General features: G+C 43.1%; 1 protein-coding gene across 1 annotated transcript; it reads right to left on the bottom strand.

The window, feature by feature from the left end:
- Positions 1–3,165: 3,165 nt before the first annotated feature.
- On the bottom strand, positions 3,166–20,616 carry SUZ12 (SUZ12 polycomb repressive complex 2 subunit). Its single transcript, XM_027882428.1, has 16 exons — positions 20,162–20,616; positions 17,439–17,485; positions 17,280–17,344; positions 13,118–13,186; positions 11,768–11,817; positions 10,405–10,490; positions 9,126–9,357; positions 8,342–8,444; positions 7,635–7,740; positions 6,751–6,928; positions 6,314–6,405; positions 5,754–5,897; positions 5,098–5,255; positions 4,534–4,732; positions 3,954–4,033; positions 3,166–3,653 (listed from the first exon to the last, which is right to left on the bottom strand). Exons 1-16 carry the CDS (start codon positions 20,481–20,483, stop codon positions 3,308–3,310), a joined length of 2,277 nt encoding a protein of 758 aa, XP_027738229.1. The 5' UTR covers positions 20,484–20,616; the 3' UTR covers positions 3,166–3,307.
- Positions 20,617–20,829: the final 213 nt, after the last annotated feature.

Genomic DNA, 20,829 nt, shown 5'->3' with positions numbered 1-20,829 from the left:
CGTTTGCACCTCTGGCTCTTGGAGCCCTGCAAGCAACAGAGTGTTAATGGCTTAGAAACCCGACCCTGAACGTTGTTTTCCTAAGCTAGGACAGTCACTTACCTCAACTAAGACTTATGTCTCAAGTGAAATTTGAATTTTTTTTTTAAATAAAGTTTTATCCCTCAACTGTGCCTGGTCTAGGAAGTTATTTATTTGGGCATAAAGCTGAGCAACGTGGTGTTCTAACAACGTTAAGAACGTGTTTTCTAGAGTGCTGCACCCATCTTTAAAAGCTGCTCTCCTGAACAATTTATTTCCACCTTTCTCACCTGTGCACTTCCCTTTATTTCCAGCTGAAGTTCAGATTTTAACTGACATCTCTCGCAAAAATAACTGTTCCCTGTTATTATAAAATTTGTTCCAGCATCCATAACCTCCTTCCCTCAGTATTCCATCGAGGCTGATCTGTCTCTTCTCCATTTCACTGTTCCCATCTCCTCCTGCTGCATTCACTGGTGCAGCTCTTCCCCAGCAGCAGTTTTTGGCAGCAGAGCTATTTAATCACCTTCAAATAAAGTCCCCACTGGACTAACACACAGATTTACTCTGTTCCCTTAGTTCTGCTTTACCTGCAGCCTGTTCCAGTTATTTGGTCTCTTTGAAAGGAAAAGTAACTTGTGAAAGCAGTGAGGAAAGTTGCTGACTTGGCAGCTCTCCCTCACAACCACACCACTCACCTGGAGAATCCGTCCTGCCGTCCCACAGGGGATATTTTAAGCCAACACCCATTTAAACTTCACTCCATATAAACTATTTTATAAAATGCTTGAAACATTAACCACCTGCATGTAAAAAACGCACAAGTCTTGGTTCTGTAAGTGCCATCCCCAGGGATGTGTTGGTTTGCAGTTCTGTAATCACAGTTCCAAACAGTAAAGCACAACTTGCAGATGGATCTCTCTCAGCTCTACCCCAAGAAAGGAGAATGGAAGTTGTTATAATCCAACTAAAACCCTGGGGATTGATGGAGGTACCTGGAATACAGCTGGAACAACCTGGCAAAGGAAGAACACGTACCCAAATTTTAAGTCCTGCAGAACAGAGGGTTTTGGCAGGTGCTGCTCGAGGCCTCTGCACAGAATGACTGGACACCCGGCGTGGCAGATTTCACATTACTGAACTTTATGTACAAAAGCTGATTTCAAAGAAAACATTTAATGAGAAACAACGGTTCATTTAAACAACTCGTTTTGCTTGGGGATTTTTGTTTGTTTGTTTGGGGTTTGGGTTTGGTTTTACATCTACTGTACCGTTCAAATTCTTTTTAACCAGCTTACATGGCATCTGCAAAGGTACATAGAGAAAAGGCATCTTTATAAATAGAAAACAAGGGGATTTTTTCAGCTTTTATTATAAATTGACATGACATACAAAGTTTACTGAACAGAAGTAATTTCATTACTATTTTTGGGGGGATCACCAACTTTTTGTGCAAACAATGCTAGCCTTCTTTTAAGCATTAAGAGCATAACTGCTTAAGAAATGACATAAGCAATAATTCTAGAACTACATCTCCCCTAAAATAATCTATTTTTTTACATATGTGCACAGCTTTAGCAAATTAAAGCCAGAGAGAAATGCATGATGTACTATCCAGAGGCGTAATTAGAGTCTGCTAAAACTCAGCTGGCAAATTCAAGAAGTTTGTAATGAAAGCTGCAGTTTCCCTCTTTCCTATTTTGTACACAAGATCAGTGACTAAGAACTTAATACTGGATGACAAATCACATCCACACCATTAGTTAAATAGTCTCACAGTTAAAACACATCTTAAGGACCATCAAAATCAGTATTTACATTTTATAAATTTCTGAAGACACCATTAGAAAGCTTATATACCCCTTCAACAAATAGGGAACTGCATCTCATGGTGATGGAATGAAATAAAAAAAGAAAAAAAAAAAAAAACAAAACCAAAACAAAAAACCTGTATTTACAGCAGCATTGTTTCCTTTATAAATAAAGAATATGAAAAATGAAATATTTTAAGGATAATAAAAAATTGAGGTGATGTCACTCAACCACAGTGCTTGCTGGAATAAACCCTTCGGTGCTGATACTGTACCAGTAGTGAAACCACTTTCCATTGGAAAAAATCTGTAAACGTATGCATAAAATGTGTTAACAGCAGTGCAAAACTGCTCAAATATAGCCTAGTCAGCATCTTAGTATCTGTATTGAATACAATACATCACAGAATACTTACATAAGAAGTGCAACACATTTTCTGGTCCAATTTTACAGTGCATTTTTCCCTCAAGAGTGGCATCTCGAAAGCCAAAGCTAAACCCGCGGCCCGGCCTTGCAGTCTTGTCCTCAGGCGAGAGAAGTTCCCGGGAAGTTGGCGCCGGAATGGCTGCAGAGGGACAGGAGCCTCCGGCCTTAGCCTGGCACAGGGTGATGTGCAGCCCCCCCAGGAGAGGGGGGCTCCACCAGATCCTGGCTGGAGCTGTGATAAATTGGGTAAGAAGGACAGAAAAGGAGCTTCAAGTTTGAAATGGAACACTGGGCGATCGGAACATCGGAATGAGCCACGAAACCCCAAACTGCTGGGAAACCTCCAGAGAGCCGAGGCGGGACCTCAAACTGCGTCTGCAACGTGAAAATAGCCCAAGATCTTTCCAAACAGGCACGAGACAAAGGAAGTGCTAAGTTCGCCGACTTTGAGAATTTTTAGTGTAAAAAAAAAAAAAAAAAAAAAAAATTTAAAAAAAAAATTAATCGGTAATTTATGGTCGATTGATAAATGATTTCAAATACAAGGATCAAGGTTAAACTGTAAATAGTGAGACGTTATCTTCACAAAAAGCTAACTGGAGAATTTCTAAATAAGAAAAGCAGAAACTGTATCCCAATCCCCTTTCCCTAATGTTTCACAACTTCATGGTAGGAAAAACAGCCAGATACAGATGCAAAAATCTTAATATAAAAACGGTTTTACGTATACTTAAATTATGTAAATTCCATAAAGTTCTTAAGACACTAATTACTAAAATTACAAAAAGATTTTCATATTGCTCTTCATGCTCAAACTCTTAGAATATTGTCATTACATCACCAAAACCAATATACATGTAGTACTTTGCATAAAAGTAACTGAATAAAAACCCTGTTTAAACAATATCCTTGTTGAAATCATTTATTTCCATCCAGCAGTGCCTGTTTGGAACCTCTGTATTTCTGCGTGTAATTCTCTGTGGAGCTCATGCACCCTTTTAGAACGTCACTTCGATGCTCTGTCCGTTGAATGACGAGTGTTGTGGCTTCAGAGCTTCTGCTTCTTGCTCTGTTTGGTGACACCTGAGATGGTCTCCACCTCGGCCCCCCTGTCTCGCGCGGTGCCGTCGCCGTAGCCGTTCGTTGTCCCGCTCTGCTCCTCGGGGGGTTCCTCGTCCGGCGGCGCCGCCGATTCCCCCTTCTCCAGCTTCTGCTGCATCTCCCGCAGCCTGGCCACGGCCTTGTCTATGGACATGATGCTGATGAGGTTAAAGTCATGCATGCTGACCAGGTGGAGCATAAAGTTTCGACACAAGTTCTTCTTGATGATTTTCTGTCCGTAGTTCTCCACAAACAGCATACAGGCGTGATTCATTTGATTGTCAGCGATAAACCTGGCGAATGAAAGAGCTTGTCACTGTGCAGGTAGAACGCTTTCAAAGACAAAAAGGTGTGGTTTATTACACAGCATTCTCCAATGTTTGTTTTCCTCTTCACAGCCCAAGGGCTACGAGGCACGAGAACTTTAAATTAAAGCTTAAACTCTCACAAGTTTGTGACCAAGTTATCCTTTAAGGATCCTTTCCTAAACACCTGTGATAACTGCATTTTTTTAAGTATTTAATGAATTGCAGTGCAATATGATCAACCAAATCTGTAATTGATTTGCATCAAAGCTAAGCACAGTAACATACCCGTGCTTCATAACATGAAGATTCCATAATTTCATCACTTCTTTCTCTCCTTCGTTAACGTCAGAAAATTCTTCAATTTGCTGGAGAGAGAGAAAGGATTGGGAGGAAGGACAGGGAAAGAAACAAAGACACCCATCAGAACTGCGTGTCTGCTGCCAAGCAGTGAGAGCAGACCCGAAATTCAACTTATGCACAGAAATATATATAGAAAATTCAGGCTCTGCAGTCAAAAAAGTTAGAAAAATGTACTCTCATGTAGAGACTTGGGATGATAAATTCTATCCTTATCACGTACAACCTGTACTGGGTACTCCTGATTCCAGCACCTCCTCCCTGAAGGAGGAAACCAGCCCCAGTGAAAACTTGTTTGAACACAAAACTAGCCTTGCAACTGAAGGCATACTTGAAAAAATGACCTTTGATTTCACGAATTTCCACCCACAGTTGCTCAGCAAAATGTTGTGCTCTTAAAATGCATCATTTTCAAAATATATGCCTGACTGCCCCCTGAAACAACTGCAGATCATCTTCTAAGAACCACAATCCCCTTAGAGCAGTTTTGTGTAAATGGAATAATTACAGTGATGGTTTTCTCCCGTAGCCACTCGGGGTCCTTCTCATCCTCACTGTCCACTTCCATCTCCTGGGGGCGGAGGGGCAAACAGGTGTCACTGTGGAAGTACAGCCGGTTGTGGCCACTGCTGTAGGTCCTCTGCTGCTCCACCTCCCCGTCCTCAGACTCCAGGAATTCCGACATACTTGCTTTCGTACGCTTTGGCCTGGCAGGAGGGAAGGAAGAGACACAAATACTGAGCAATTGGTTCACACAAATTATTTTAAGCTCTAGTTTGCAAAAATTTGGGGGGGGGAACCTCCAGCAATGAGATAAACCCCGTTAAAAACCCAACTTCTTCTGGGGAAGAAAAGGTTTAGGGTAAGGCAGTTAAGAGGAGCTACATCATTATGAACAGGAATCTCAACTGAAAAGGTGTAGGAAAATCAGAGGTGAATTTACTACATCCTTCAGCCACAACAGTGCCATTTCCCACTGTTTATTTGCACCTGCACATTTACAGCTCCCCAGGTTTCACAGATCTGCTCTCTAGGCCACAACACACAGACAGCCCTGGTTTCCCAGCCCTACCTGCACACCAGGATGTGTGTGATGGGGGTTCTCTTGACCGGCCCGTTGCGGCTGAAGGCGAAGCCCGGCTGACGATGGATGTCCTGGGGGTTCCCTGCGTACGAGCCATCGTAGCACTCGTTGATGGACACGTCTATCCGAGCACCTTTGGGATGATACTGGAACAGGAGTGCAAAGACTCTTAGCAGACAGCAGTGACAGCACATCAAGTAACCTTTTAAATTCCCAATACCTTAAACATCACCTATCAGTAACCAGATAGAGCTCCAGCTTCCTTTTACAGCTCCAGACACAAATTACCCCAAAGCTCCCTTGCTCTGCACTGTTTTACTGTTTTATATAAAACCACTCAGAACTAATTATAAAATGAAGGAAAATACCAGCTAACAAGAACCCTAGAAATCAGAACGTTTCTAAATTTCCTAAAGCTTCAAGGGACTTCCAACCAAATGTAGATTACGTTGTTTTCCACATCACAGGAAAGAGCACAGTAATGCAAAAGCAGTAGCTACAGTCAGAGTTCTTGCTCTGAATTCACATATTCATTCATGTAACCTGCAGGTACAGTGCTACAATTTAACAGGGTAGCAGCAGAATCCCTGCACAGGGGACCTGTGACAGCCTGTACAGTGCTGAGCTACTGCAAAATTACTTACAACATAATTAAAGATAAATCTGCTGTGGCAAAGCTTCAGGTGTTTGAGTAAACTGTAGAGCTTGCGGCAGTTCAAGGTGCACCAGGGGCAGTGCAGGTCGTCCCTGGCCTCAGTCTGCTGCCTCGTGTTGTTGTTGTACAGGAACTGAGGGAAAAAAGGAACAGGCAGGGCAGGATTAGTTTCATCCATTCCCTTCCCCAGCCAACTGAGAAATGGTTTCAGGAGACCTCTACAGCAACAGGAACGTTTGGGAACACTCCACCAGCTCGGTGTACTCAAACAGTGGTATCTGAGGGATTTTTTCCCCCCACAGGAAGACCACCTGTCCCCTCCAGAGGTCTAACAGGAGATGCCCTTTGTCTTTCAGAACATCAGATGTGCCCCCAGGAAGGTTAGTTTGCTAAAATGCTTCCTGTAAAAAGCAGTATGAGGAGTGGCTTTCAGTCTGAACCTGAGACCCCTCAAGGCATCCACTAAAGGGGCAAATGGGAATCTCCACCCACCTCGGAAAGGACCATTTTAATTCCACACAATACTTAACACTGTCGTTTTTCCAATACCTGGTAAAATATTCGCAACTTCTGTCGAGGTTCATTTAAAACATCTCTCTCTTTCCTTGTTTGAAGGTCTGTGGGCAAGGATTCTTTCACAGCTGAAAACAAAGCACATGGAGATCCAGATTTCTCTGGAGCGGAGAACAGACATTGTTCCTCCCCCAGGAATGGAAGTTCTGGGAAGGAACTTCAGCACTGCTGCTGAAGGAAATGGGCTACGAGCACTGCATGTAATCCCTTCGACATTGCCATGATTTCAAACACCCCACTATGTTTAGCTTTTAAATTTACCTTAAAAAATATGGGATACAACAAAGCCTGCTTATTTTCTGCTTTTCCCTGTTGAGAATTCCCTGAAGCAGCTGCACCAGTGAGTCAGGAACCCCTCAGCACACAAGGGCCAAGCAGGTGATGATTCAGCAGCAAACCCAAAGTTTGCTTACCTATAGTCTGAGTAGGTTTAACAGAGTTGGGCTTGTTTTCTTGAGGGAGGCTCTCAGAATTTCGTGTTGCAAGAGGCTTGGCTATAGGAGCTGTAGACTTGTCATTTGTGTCTCCTGTCCAACGAAGAGTAAACTGAAGTGTAGGTCCCTGAGAAAATGTTTCAAATGGAGGCAACCTCTGGGGGTGGAAATCAAAAATAAAACAGCAGAATTAGTGTCTTTCCAGGTACAAAAACAATCAGGAGAAAATATTCACAGAATGGAGGCAGAGGTATTTTTTTGAAATCCAAGTAAAGGCCAACAGGTTAATTTAGCTTATAACTATATTTTTACTAAATAATTTGGTTCATCTCTGCTTTTTTCATAATTATAATAATCATGTTGAGACACAAATACTTTGCAACCTGGAATCTTCATGTCACTAACAACTGACACTGTCCCAGGACATGGGGGCATTTCACATATTTACAGCCCCCTGCATCCACTGTAGCACTGAGTGCTGATTCACCTCAGCCAACAATTTCTCTCTGCTCAGCACTGTCTCCTGCACTGATACACCTCCTTTCCATCACTCCATTTTATCAGCATTCTCCTCAGGTACATAAGATCACACCTATGAAAGCTCTGAGTTCCTCTTTCTTTCCCTAAAATATTCTGCAGTTTGTTCCTTTTTGATTTGTCCGACTTGTTACCACAACAAACATTCTGTTTGCTTTAATAAGGCAGAAATTAATTCACAAGTTACTGAAAGAGAATTATTTCCTGTTCAATTCAACCCATTTTCAGAGGAACAGCCACTGACTGCACTCCCAGCTGAGCTCCACCTCAATCCAGATCACTTAAAGCAAAGACAGTTTTCTCTCAGCCACTGAAACAATCCATACCTTCCCATCAAGGATCGTTTCCCACGTTGCTCTTTTCTTGCTAATGGGACACTCTTCCATTTCCTGCATGGCCACTTCATATTCCCCATCCAGAAGTTGCAAACGTCTGTCAGGACAAAACATGAGTAACTAACCCAGCTCATTTTTATTGTTTGCTGTTAAAATGTGCTGCTGAACAGTAACTAAAGTTTCCATGAGTCCAAGGGCAGATTTTCAGGCAAAACTATTTGACAACTTGGTGTGGAACTTGACAAACATCACCCACAACAGAAAAATGTTAAAAATAAAAAAAAATATGTAATTCTTTATGTGTGATTTGGTTCTGCTGCAGATCAGACATTCTCATATACACATATTCTCAAACATTCTCATTTCTATATATTCTCATTTACATAAACATTATCAGGTTTAGCATATTAAAGTTCTTCAGTGGAATTAATTGAAAAGAACGAAACATTGTCAAGACTTCTAAGAAGATACAGATTAGAGAAGGAAATTGCTTAAAAAACCAGACTCTTCTCAAACTATACAAGTTTCCAAATTGTATTTGAGAAATAATTGTTTTTTTCAGAATCCCTTGGAGATGGTTTAAGCAGCTTTTCCTTGAAGCTCTATTTTTACTGATAAAGAAATCCTACACTGTAAATGCAGAACATATTAAATTTCCAATGACTACCAGAAACAATATTTATTTCAAATAACATTACCTGTTTTTATCAAATACAGTCATTTGTGCTACAAATGTCTTTTCCCCATCCTCACGGTTTGAGGAGTTTCTTTTTCTTCTGGCTGGAAGCTCCTCATTGACATCTGCACACGAGAAATAAGGGATTCAATCACTGCATAAGCACAGATTTCAAAGACCAAACAGTCTCTATGCAATTGCAAACCGTAACTGGCTGTTCACTGTGTCAGTGTGTCACACAATAGAACAGGACAATGCAATGGAAAGGGCACTTAGCTTAAAAGTAATCATATTTTAGGTATGTTCTCATGTATTTTTAGTTTCATCATAATATTCTGCCAGCATAAAGATTTTGGGTCTCATCTTCCTCCTCTTGTGGCTATAAAATAGTGAGAAATAAAGTTTTTCATTCTACATGCACTCTCTCCAGGGCTGTAACATTTGTGATAGAACATGTCTGAACAAGATTAAGAAAACAGCTTTTAAAAATTTGTTACCTAGGTATTTTATCTATTGGCTTTTTGTTTGTTTGTTTGTTTGCTGCAGCTGGATCAGCAGTGACCAGTGTTGGTGGAGAATCCTCTCAGTGCAATATTCACCCTCACCCTCACATTCATAACAACCGGTGTTAAATCTACCCAAAAACTGAGCCCAGTTTCCAGCTCCCAGCTGAATTCCAACCCCAGCCCAAAGAGACTGCACACAATGAAAGCCCAGGCAGTCCCTGCTGGCCCTTGTCAGCGTGACCCACGCTGCACACAAACAGCTCCACACGAGCTGCAGGAGGATGGAAGGGCTGCAGTTACCGATGTTCTCGTTGGTCTCGCCGTTGATCAGCCCGTTGAACTCCCTCCTGCCCGGGCGAGTGACTCGGAACAACAACGAGTAGGACTTCACCATGTGGCTGTTGCTGGGCTCAAACTCGTTGCTGGAGACTGCCAGGGAGGGGAAGTTGCCTGGTTTGATTTGGCTGAGGTCTGGGTTTAAAGGCACCTGCTTTTTACCGGTAGGAACCTGCCTTATGGGACAACTGACATCCTGCAGCAAAACAACAAACACGGCAATTAATGTCTTTACAGTCTGAAGACCTAAGTGTTAAAATTTATATTGTTTGTGAATTGGACTTGTGCTGCCAACTTTTTGAGAAATAAGCCTTGTAACAGATACAAATCAGAAAAAAACCTGGCACGATCCCAGGTTGTAAATGCAAAACCAGATATTTCTAAGTGTAAATAAAACTGGCATTCTACAAGCCCTTCTGGCAGCAGCCATCTTTCTCTAAGTGATTAAATTAACACTAACATGAGGCACTTAAAAAGACTGCAGAACAGCCATTAATACTAATTTAATTCTGTTTACCTAAAGAAATAAAATGTTTTGGGTATATATATACATTTCAAGGGCTTCCTGTCTTCTCCTTGCAATATTGCAGAATGCACTTCGTGCTATCTGTGAGATAAAGAACCACTTACCTGGGATTTATTACATTCAGTACCTCTCAAACAGATCACTGAACATTGTGTAGATTTGGGAAAACAAGGCAAGATGGCCTAAATATGAAACTTGCAGCAAAACATTTGGGAAAACCATCAGCACCTCCTGATTTCACCATATTTATCCACACTGTAGCAATTAACAAAATTGGCTAGAAACAATATTAACTCTTAAAAACATGTCAAAACAGCTTAAGAGTCTGGGGGAAAATACACATAGTTCTGTCTGCAAATCTTTCCTTTCTGCTTCAAAATTACAGCATTCATTACTGAGCCTCCCATATTCCCAGAGCTGGGAAGATGATTTGCCAACTGGTGTGAAACAAACAGATAAAAACACAAGCAAATTCAAAGATGCTTTAAAAATAAAATAAAAATTGGTTATGATTCACAGGAGCTAAAATCTGCAATAATCAAAGTGATCAGAGCAAAAAGCACAGGTAGAGAAAAGGCAAAAATCCAACAGAAAACAACTTGAATAGATCAGTTATTGAATTTAAAGACTAATTTCATGTGATGTTAATCAGATAGTCCAGAGGCAGGGAAACATTTTGCTTTAATACACATTAATAGTTTGTCAAATCATTTTTACCTTTCGTTTCTTGTGGCAAACTTTCACCAGCAGAACTTCCAAGGTCACAGAATTTTGTTCATTCTCTGAGTTTTGTGATGGCTTATCTGAACAGAAAAACATTTTCATTCTGAGCAAGTGAAGGTTTATTCAGTGGCATAAATCCACCTGTGATTACTTTTTAACCACAAGCACCTCCAGGCACAAAGACCTCCAGCCAAATTCTAAATTTCAGTTCTCCCCAAATTCACTGCAAATTCCCACTTGAGAACATTTTCTACCTGTTCTCATCCTAGAGATTAAAACCCATAATTGATCTCTAATGGTTAAACGAGCAAGTTCACCCCCTGGTTAAGGGTATGGGCAGATTTAAGGGCAGTCAGACACAAGTCAAGTTATTTTCTCCATTTTTTTTCTTTACACCTTGCACACCTAGAATTTGGTTTGCATCAAAACTTAAGATCCAGATGCCATCAGATAAGAAAATCAAACAAAATTAAAAAGACAACCTTAAACATTATGCAGGTTTAAATATATGCCCAATAGTTGCTAAAGGACTCTGGAAAGAACCTGAAAAAAGTCTTAGAAAATAAGACTTGGCTTCAGATAAATCTCCTAGAGCCTGGAATCTCCAAGGCAGCTGCTGCCAGCAGTGTGATCAGCAATGCCAACCCAAAAGTTAAAAATAACATTTGATTTTAATGGACAAACAGCTCTTTTTTTTTTTTTTTTTTCAGGGGAGTAAAAAGGCAGTGCATTTATCCAAGGCTCTACAGCCCAGGGCATGTCACCTGTGCTTTCCTCAGAGGAACACAACTGGTTCTGCTCTGTGAGGATCAACACTCCAGTTTTGAAAGGTAAATCCTTGTGTGCTCAAAAGCACCATGGAAATACTGAAAGTCACTAAAATATGATTTCCATGGCTTGTCTAATGGCTGACACAGCCTTTGCCTCATTTCTAGACTCAACTTGATAACATTTATTCTTACACTTCTGTCTGAAATTAGAAACCACTGAATCTTCAAATTATTTGAAGGCTGTGGCGTTTTTTTTAAAGCTACTTCAAACACCAAAGACACTCCCAGAAAATCACTTTCTTCAGGAACTCCTCAAAGGTCTAATTCAGTTTGAATGGATGATGACTTGAAGTATTTCTCAAAATCACTGTTTTGACTAAAACCCCAGACTGTTAAACATCACAGTTACACAACATTTTTACAGCACTGTTGAATTGTAACTAATGGGGCAGGCTGAGCTTAAATAAGTTAACTCTGCATCCAAACAGCAGAGATTAAAAACACTCAAATATTCCCCTCACAGATCTCTGCTAACTTCCAAGGTGTTACACAAATTACCAGTGCAAGGAACGAATTGACAAACATACCATTTTTATGGAAGAACCCAGTAAATGTGAGTTGCAAATGAGCAGACAAGCTAAACAGGAGAAAAATAAAAGAAAGGAAATGTTAGAAGAATAAATGTTTTCTTCAGTCCATGCTCTGATGGTCAGGACAGGCCTGCACAGGAGGAATCAGTCCATGCTTCCACCTTGGAAGCTGCCTGGACAGGGCAGGAGCAGCTGGACCAGTGACTCTTTCCAGCCTGATTCTCTCTGGGTACTCAATGACTTGGTATGTTAAAAAGGAAAGTTTAAACACCACAGTAGAAGGACACTGCCTGGAGACAGGAGATCTTGCCTTCTCATTTACCAGACATTCATCAGCCACAGAGATCAGGCTTGGTGGGAATTTTCTAGAACTTCACCCTGAACCATGGACTTGGTGGAGATTTTTTTTTATAAACCAAGAATTGTAAGTTTGGTAATGAGAATGTTTACAGGGGAACATGGAGCCTCAGAAGGACACACTGCCAGTCACATCAAGTCCTAATCATCCCTAACATGTGTGATTAGTAATTGCATCTGTCCTGTTCAGAGCACTGCAGCTCCCAGCCTGCACTGCCCTATGGACCACAGACCCCTTTGATTTCAAATGGTTCAATTCAGGACACATTTCACTTTAAAACAAATATTCTTAAGCCTGTATTTAAAAGGGTCTCAGAACCACTGGGTATTTCTGAAATACAAAGTATCTAACAAAATACCATCTGTTATTCCACAGCACCAGACACAATTCTGAGCACCTTCACCAACCTCTCAGGCAGATCCCTGACACTCATCTCCTGTTTTTATAAACACAAACATTCCCAAGAGCTCTGAGATGCCCGGTGAGTGCCCAACAGCTTGAGCATTCCCAGGGCTGCATCTCCCCCAGCTTCTATCACTCATCCATGGTGATTTTCCAGCCCAATTCTACATTAAAGCACATTTTTGATAGTTTTGAAAGCACAAAACCAACACACCAATCGATATTCTGACTCTGTGGTTTCATGATATTTTCCCAAATCCGCCTCTTTTTTTACCTTTAATTCCAACACACACAGATTAGTTCTGACACAACTGGCAGTGCTGGAAGCCAAGTTAAGGTAAACACCTATCTGAGGTTTCTATAAACACTTTAAGAGATGCCCCAACAAACAGGGAAAGTTTATCCCAATACTGCTTTTCTCCAGGTCAAGTGACCAGGTCATACACCCACATTTTAAGATCCTGGAAGCAACATTGGAAGCAGTAAATACTTTGCTTCTAATAACTCTATCAATCAAAAGTACTTTTGATTTACCACATGCATGTGCTCATTTGCACCCCCTCCCCAAATATAAGGCAGGACTGTACCTGTGAGATTCTTGTTCTCCCTTCATTTTCTCTACTTTTGATAACATGTCATCTACTTTGAATGTTTTCCTGCGAAGAAAAAGCAGAGAGAATGGTTTTACACAGCCAGGATACCCCTAATATCTAACAACAGAATTTATTCAGCCTGAACTTTAACTTGGTTTTCATCTAAAACTGTTTACATACATAATTTTAGCCTTCTCTTCAGAAAGCACCCTTTATATCTCATATCCCACCCATGTTGTAGGGCCACAACTGCTTCTCAAGCAGCAGCAAAAGAATGCAAAGAATTAAAACCAGACCTTTCAGCAATAATCCCACTGCTCATAGGAAGTTTCATTGAACAGCAACATCTTGAAACCGTGCAGTGAACATGCCTAACCACATCTCAGCTTTGTCACAGCAAGTTCCTGCTTTAGTGACACTGGTACCCCCCAGGAACTGATGTGTCAACTCTGCAGCCATTAGTATTTTAATCGTGATCACAATAACGAAAAACACTTCAAAGCTCGTAGGACAAAAGAGTTAAAAACCTAATTAAAAACCCAAACCCTTATTTCCCCACACGTTTCTAGTAAATGGAAAAGAGCAATGAATTCTCAGGCTACTTTTAGAGCACCCACAGGAAACGTGGGACAACGACAACAATGTCACAGGGAATAAATAATCCCTTCAAATCATTCCTCTCTGGAATTCTGACATCAGGCTGTTGGTGCTCGTGTGTTCAGCCTGTCCTGCCACACACACAGTTAATGGTCATTGCCAAACCAAGCTCACTCCTGAACAGAAGTTATTCAACACTTCACAGAACTGCCTTTCCATGTTTCATTGCAGTTAAAGCTTGGACAGAGACACCACAAAACTGCCCCACTCTGGAGTGACAATGGAGGAGTGTGAGGGCATCTTACACCTCAGAAAAATGGAATTAGAGCATAAGCTGTTGCCAAACACTGCATTCCCTGTGGGGGGAACAACAACGTGCTCTGGGGAAGTGGGAAGCACCTGTCTCCAGAAATATCCCCGCTGGATGAGCCCTGATGTCACACAGTGTCCACAGGCAGCGTGACACGCTCATGAGTGGCTCAGTTAACATCACAGGATGACTCAACAGTGACACTGGACAACAAACTCTGCACAAGCACAGGGCTGCAAATGAATTATCAGCTGTGGAGTAAACAATACTGATTCAAAGCTCCACTCAGCACCAGGCTCACACGTCTGACAGACTCCAAACTGACTCACTCCACTCAAACGCGGGATTATTACAGTGATCAGCATTAAAGCAGTGCTCAGCTTTAAAGCAAGGGATGTTGAGAACAGAGCAGTTTGGTAAAAACTGCAGATTCTGAGGTCAAAAAGCCTCTGTGTGCACTTTGTGCAGCTCATGAAAATCAGCCAGAACAGAAGCAGTGCCCTGATCTTCAGAGGGCTTTCTTCAGACTGAGCAACCGCTTCAAACAGCCACAGAGCAAAGTTATGTCATGACTGTAGTGTGAGCCAGAAACCAGCCCAGAGACAAACACGATCCAGGGCTGGGGGAAGTTCATAATCACACAATATACTAATTTCTGACACAACTGGCATTTAATATGTGAGCATTACTGATCCAAAAAAACCCCAATGGTGCAGCCTTTGCTAAACCCAGGCTCAGGTTAGTCAAAACAAGAGTCCCTCTGAAAAAATCTTTCAGAGGAACTAAAAATAGCAAACAAGAAACTCATTAAATGAAAAATGTTGCCTTTGAAGTTAACCTGTAAGAGTAGAAATTCCTCTAAACTGGATGACTATTTTTGTTATCACATTCCCATGCAAACCAGACAAAATGAAGGGTTGGTAATTCCCATCCCTAACACCTGGGATTTTCAGGACAGCAGTTCCTGGTGCTACAAGTACCTGCATCTTGTGCATTCCTTTCTCCACCCACTCCTATTCCAGTCAAGGAAAGTACTAATTAACAACATACTAGAAGTCACATCAGAGCACGCCACAACTCTGATAATAAATAATTATTCTCTATCCAAATACTGTATGGGAGCAATTTTATTTAGTAACTTCTTTCCAACACCACCATTTGGTCTGATAATACAGTAACACCTAAAGACAGACCCGGGCAAAAAGCCCATTTTCAGTTTCCAAAGCCCATCACCTCTCTGAAAATAAGCAGCAACTTCAATACCTTTTTATCCCAAGTTGACACATGTCCATTACTTATTCCTTATCCCCATTTTTCTATAGTCTTTATAAACACTCTCTCAGTATTAAACATATAGACCAATACCAAGAGATAATTTCATGGTAAAAATGCAGTTTTACTTCCCAAAGTGTTATATTTGCCTGGCATTTTTTTCCAGGCTGCCACACAGGTAAAAAATATGGAGCTATAATTACAATTGTTTTATAAAGTTTGGACATTAGTTCTTTGTATTTTACTTATGATATTATTTTCTGGTTTTCCCCCCTGAGCTCTGCTAGTTCACTTCTGCTGCATTATTGTGGTTTTATAAAGAAAACATCCTGAAGTATTTTACTTAATCTTCCTAGACCTAATTAGCAGGATGATTTCAATAAATCAGCAGAACTATTGAGTGAAACAGCTATTAATGTGTTTGCTACCAGAACACTGCCCAGCCAAAATCAGTTCTAAACCGAAGTGTGAAGGGATCCAGTAAAAATCAGTGTTTTTCCAAGAGGAACTAAGTACGACTTGTGCAGCTCACTCTGAACTAGAGTTTGGAACAGACAATAACACAACGTAAGCAAAGCACTACTTCTTGTTTCCCAGCAAGTAAAAACACCCAACAGAGCACTTTCAGGTAAAAACACACACATTTCCATCAACTGTAAGTTAATTTAAGTTATAAGCCAGAACTTCCTGTTGTACAATTCTAGTTATAAAAAAAACAAACAAAAAAAACCCCAAACAACCTGGAAATAATTTCTAAAAATTTGACTTTACTTACTTTAAAATAAGCAAAAAAAAAAAATCATTTTGGTAACTTTTGTAAGGAAAAGTAAACACTAACTTCAAGTTTTAAAAAAATAAATAAGTCTGATTGTTACTTGTCCTAAGCACCTCAAGTTGTAGGTTATGGATTCAGTTTTAGGAAAAAGTTATATTGTAGCACTAAAACTCATGGCAAGAACATGAAACAATATCCAAGAAATCCAAGAATGCCATATATAGCTTCTTTATTTAATAAAAACATGCAAATTCTACTGATCAACAGGTCATGCAAGTATTACCTCCCTTTGGTAAGAAATCCCAATTTAAATTAGAATTGTCTGCAGAATAACCCCATTTTGGTGCGTATTTGTTGCATTTCAGTCCCACAGCAACTGTTTCCAAGCGATAAGAACTTCAGTGCTGAAATATTTCCCAGTCAGTGTTGAGGTTACCCAAAATCCCCAGTGTCACAGAGGATTTCCAGAGCAGGGGAAGGAACAGAACGGGCCCTGAGATTCTGCTGACAAATAATGTCCACTGCACTCGTCCCTCTGCAGTGATTCCACGTTTCCAAGCCCACTGACACAACTGCAGCCCCTCACAGGACAGGAGTGACTGTTCTGAAATATCAAAACCCAAGCCCATCTCTCAGGTGCACCCAGCTCAGAGCGACCTTCTCACAGTGTTTGTTGGGGTTTCTGTAAAATGCTACAAAGAGACCTCTTGCATTTTTCAGCTTTTCAAATAGCTACAGAAATAATTACTGGATTCTTTCAGGACTTGTATTTGGGATTTGTTCTTTTAAAACAAGTGGTCAGGGGACAGTTTAAAATAAAATGTTTCATATGATTACGACTCAGCACCATTGGTTCCAAGAGTTTGGATGTTCAACAGTTTAGTTTGGTTTTTAAAGCAGTTCTGCCCCAAAACAGAAAACAAACATGGGAGAATTAGTCAGGATTCTGCAGATAGTTCTCCACTTTTGAGTACTCCCAGTATCAACACAAGTCACAGGCATAAAGCTACACACCCCCTTCACGTGGCAGGAACTCTCTCAGGTCTCAGAAATCAACTGTACACTGATGGATCATTTCTTAAGTTCTTCAAAGGGAGAAGTTTTACACACCATGTGAAAAGAACAGTCACCCTCTCCTGTTTTTTGGACCTTTGCTACTTGGTGAACATTTGAGGATTACTTTTCAAAAACAAGTTTTTTACCTTTTGATATTTGTTCGGGAGTTTCTGTGGGACATGTAAGTGAGAGTTCTGTGCAAAAATATTGGCTGTAGGGGGAAAAAAGAAAAAGAGAAAGGTTATGCTTTAATTGAAATTTCCTACAAGCCCAAAGCAAAGGAGTGATAAAAACCAATTACTCACTGCTATGAGATTCCGGGTACGGAGAAATCTGTATATCTGGGTTGGTTCTAAGAAAGAGGAACAGGAGTTATCCAACATACCCTTGTAAGGACAATGTATCTAACTTAGCACCGAGATTATTTGGAAACAATTACCACAAAAGTCACCCCAGTGTCCAAATAACTACAAGTTAACACGTCAAAGGTTACTTCACCTGCTCTACAACACAAAGCGACTTCTCCTTTAAGCTGCCCTAAATCAGGGTCACAACTCAACCCTGACTGCTCTTGCTCCCCACAAAACGTGTTTCCCACAGGCTTTATGTCACGAGAGGGCAGAAGAAACACCTCTGCACGTCACAGCCTCCTGTCAGATAGGCACGTTTTGTTCATGGGGTTAATGAACACATCTGCTCCGGGACCCAGACAGCACCATCAACTGCCACAGTCTGACAGCGTGGATCTGCTTTATCCTTCTGGGAAGTCCCAAGGTCACTTGCAGCAGGTACCGAGACAAGAACAGGGCCTGACAGTTGACTGTGATCCAGCAGGGATCACTCTAAGCTGGGAAATTCATGTTGATTCTGGTAAAGCAACTCCTGTTTCCAAGTGCAACCAGAGGCAGGATAATAGAGCTGTACCCAACCGACACATCTCAAAGGGTGTCAGAACCAAAGCCCAAAGGATCGAGACTTGCCTACAGGCAGGAGGACCTGCAGATTAGTTTTAACCAATTCAGCTAAATCAGGACAAAAAAGGTTTTGTCTGGATCAGGTTGTACCTAACAAAAATTGCAAACTAAACCAAAATTCAGCCTATTTATGCCGAAATAAAAGCCAGTCTCGTAAAGGAACAGCAGCGAGAAACTTAGAAAGGACTTGATAAAGCACATCATGTGGAGAGAAAAGAGAGAATGGAGAGTATCTTGATGCTCATGCTGAGACTGCTAACACTGCCTCCACTTCCCACAGAAAGAAAACAAACTAGATCTTTTTTAAGAAATATAAAACTGCATTTTCATATAACTGCAAAACATTTATTTCTAATAGCTGGAAACTCTACTGTATGGAATTCCGCAAATAGAAGTGGAAAAAGGACAGTTTTTCATATCCTTTATCCCTTTTTAAAGATTTGATTCCACCTGATTTCTCCAGTTATGAATGGAAGATCTCACAGAATCCGTTATTAGAGAAGGGAATCTTACAATGATCACAACGTGTCCTTTTAGAAGCCTGATGAAAACCAGTAAAATTCTGCTTAATTCCAGTTACCATAATAAATCTGTGTTTTTCAAATCAAGATAAAAGACAGAAAGGAAAGAAATTAAGAAACGTGCACTTTGCTACCGAGTGAAAACACAGAGTAGTCACAACTTCTAAAGAAACATCCCAGGTTTTTTAGTCTCAAAAAGCCCATGCCATAACTATAATTTAGAAAGGCATGAAAACATTAAATTACATTCACAAGGATGTAAATTTAATTTAAAGGCGATGCACTGCTGCTTCAACTTTAGTTTTCCCAATGAGAAAAATTCTGAAACACACTTTTCAACCTGCAGAGAGACACATATTTCACAAGTCCACATTACCCAGCAAAAGCTTAAAATAAACCTTTATCTTTTTCTAGCATATGACCTTGAAAAGGGACAAAATCAGCCAAGAGGGAATGCGATTCAATACTCCACGTGTTAGGATTTTTTTTAATCCGGTGTTTACTTATTGCAGTTTTCCCGTGATATTCACACTGCAGGGTTAACATTTTACGGAACATCCCCACTTTTCTCCCGGTCCCACCTCTGAGCTTCCCTGCTCTGACACACCGAGCCACGGGCAGGAGGATTCGTTTCCACCCCGGCCACTGACACTGAGCAAACCTCTTGCAACTCGTTCGCCACTTGACCCATTTGCAGCACAGTATTAACTGAACACACAGCGCTGTTAACACGACTGAGGCTCAGACGACCCCACATTACTCGAGACAACACCATAAAGTCCAACTTTCTCCAACACTGTCACCGTCTCCAGCGAGTGAGAGTGAGCAGTGACAGCACCAATCCCAAAGCAGGACCGAGTTTCTTAAGCAGGGCATTAAAAGCTCCCTTCAAACCCTGGCAATGGCACAGAAATCTCTCAGTACAAGGTAAGTTCACTGCTCCACCGCGCTTTTGAACCAGATTTCCATCAACAACTTTCTGGTGCGTTCAGGGGGGTTTTCCTCCTCTCTGGAGCTGCCACAGGGGGATGCCTGGGTCGCAAAGGTCAACTTCCACTATGAAACCTCAACTAAGGGACAATTATTGCCAGACAAAGAAAAACCCGAGTACAGTGAAGTCTGAACCGCATCCTGCCCCTCACAGGGACTCGAACGGCAGAGGCCAGAGAGGAACGAGCCCCCTCGCCCCTCCGTGCCCGGGGGCTGCCGGCGGAGGGAAGGGAGCCCGAGCGCCTGATGGGAAGCGCTGCCGAGCACCAAGTTCATCGCTGGGCGCGGGCACACACCCCCCACCCCCGCCCTCCGCCCCGCGGGCCCTCCCGCACCCCGGCCCCGCTCCCCGCGCTTCCGCCCGGCCCCCGCCTCCCCCGGCCCCGCTCCGCGGGCCCCGCTCCCTCCCGCGGGCCGTGTTTACCCCCGGAAGCCCCCGCTGCCCGCAGCCCTCCCCTCCTCCTCCTCCCGCCCTTTCCGCGGCGGCCCGGGCCGGTCCCGCTGGCTCGGCCGCCGCTCCCCCGGCCGGCCCCCGGTGCTCACTCTCGAAGGCCTGAAGAAAGAGGTCGTGGTCGGCCTGGATCTGCTCCATCTTCGGCTTCTTCACGGGGGGCAGCGCCGCTGCCGCCGCCGCCGCCGCCGAGGAGGCCGAGGAGCCTCCCGAGTACCCGCCGCCCCCGCCGCCGCCGCCGCCGCCCGCGGCACCGCCGGATTTGCCGCCGGGAGCCGCCGCCGCGGCGGAGCCCCCGAACCCGCCGCCGCCTCCTCCTCCTCCTCCTCCTCCTCCTCCTCCTCCTCCTCCGGCGGCGCCGCCAGCGGAGCCCGAGCTGGGCCCCGCACCTCCACCGTGCTTCTGGGGAGCCATGGGGGTGTCCCCGGGCGGGCCCCGGCGGGACGCGGAGCGCGCGGGGCGGGCAGGGCCGGCCGGGGCGGGTGCGTGAGGCGGGGGCCGAGGGGGGGCCGCGCCGCGCTCCAACTCCGCCAAGTCTCCTCCGCCCCGCTCCCTCAGCGCCGAGCCCGCACCGCGCCGCGCGCCCGCCCCCCGCGCGCGCCCATTGGCCCGGGGGATGGCGCCGCGCGCCGCCATTGGCCGCGGCCGGCCCCGCCCCCCGGGGTGACGCGCCGATGGTTCTGGAAGCGTTTGGTTGGTCCGCGCGCTCGGCGCGCGCCCCCCCCCCCCCCCCCCCCCCCCCCCCCCCCCCCCCCCCCCC

This window comes from Empidonax traillii, unplaced genomic scaffold, assembly GCF_003031625.1.
Source record: "Empidonax traillii isolate 1590-97213 ecotype Southwest subspecies unplaced genomic scaffold, ASM303162v1 scaffold105:size1093405, whole genome shotgun sequence".
In the NCBI taxonomy this organism is placed as follows: Eukaryota; Metazoa; Chordata; class Aves; order Passeriformes; family Tyrannidae; genus Empidonax; species Empidonax traillii.
This window is presented reverse-complemented; position numbering and strand designations above follow the sequence as displayed.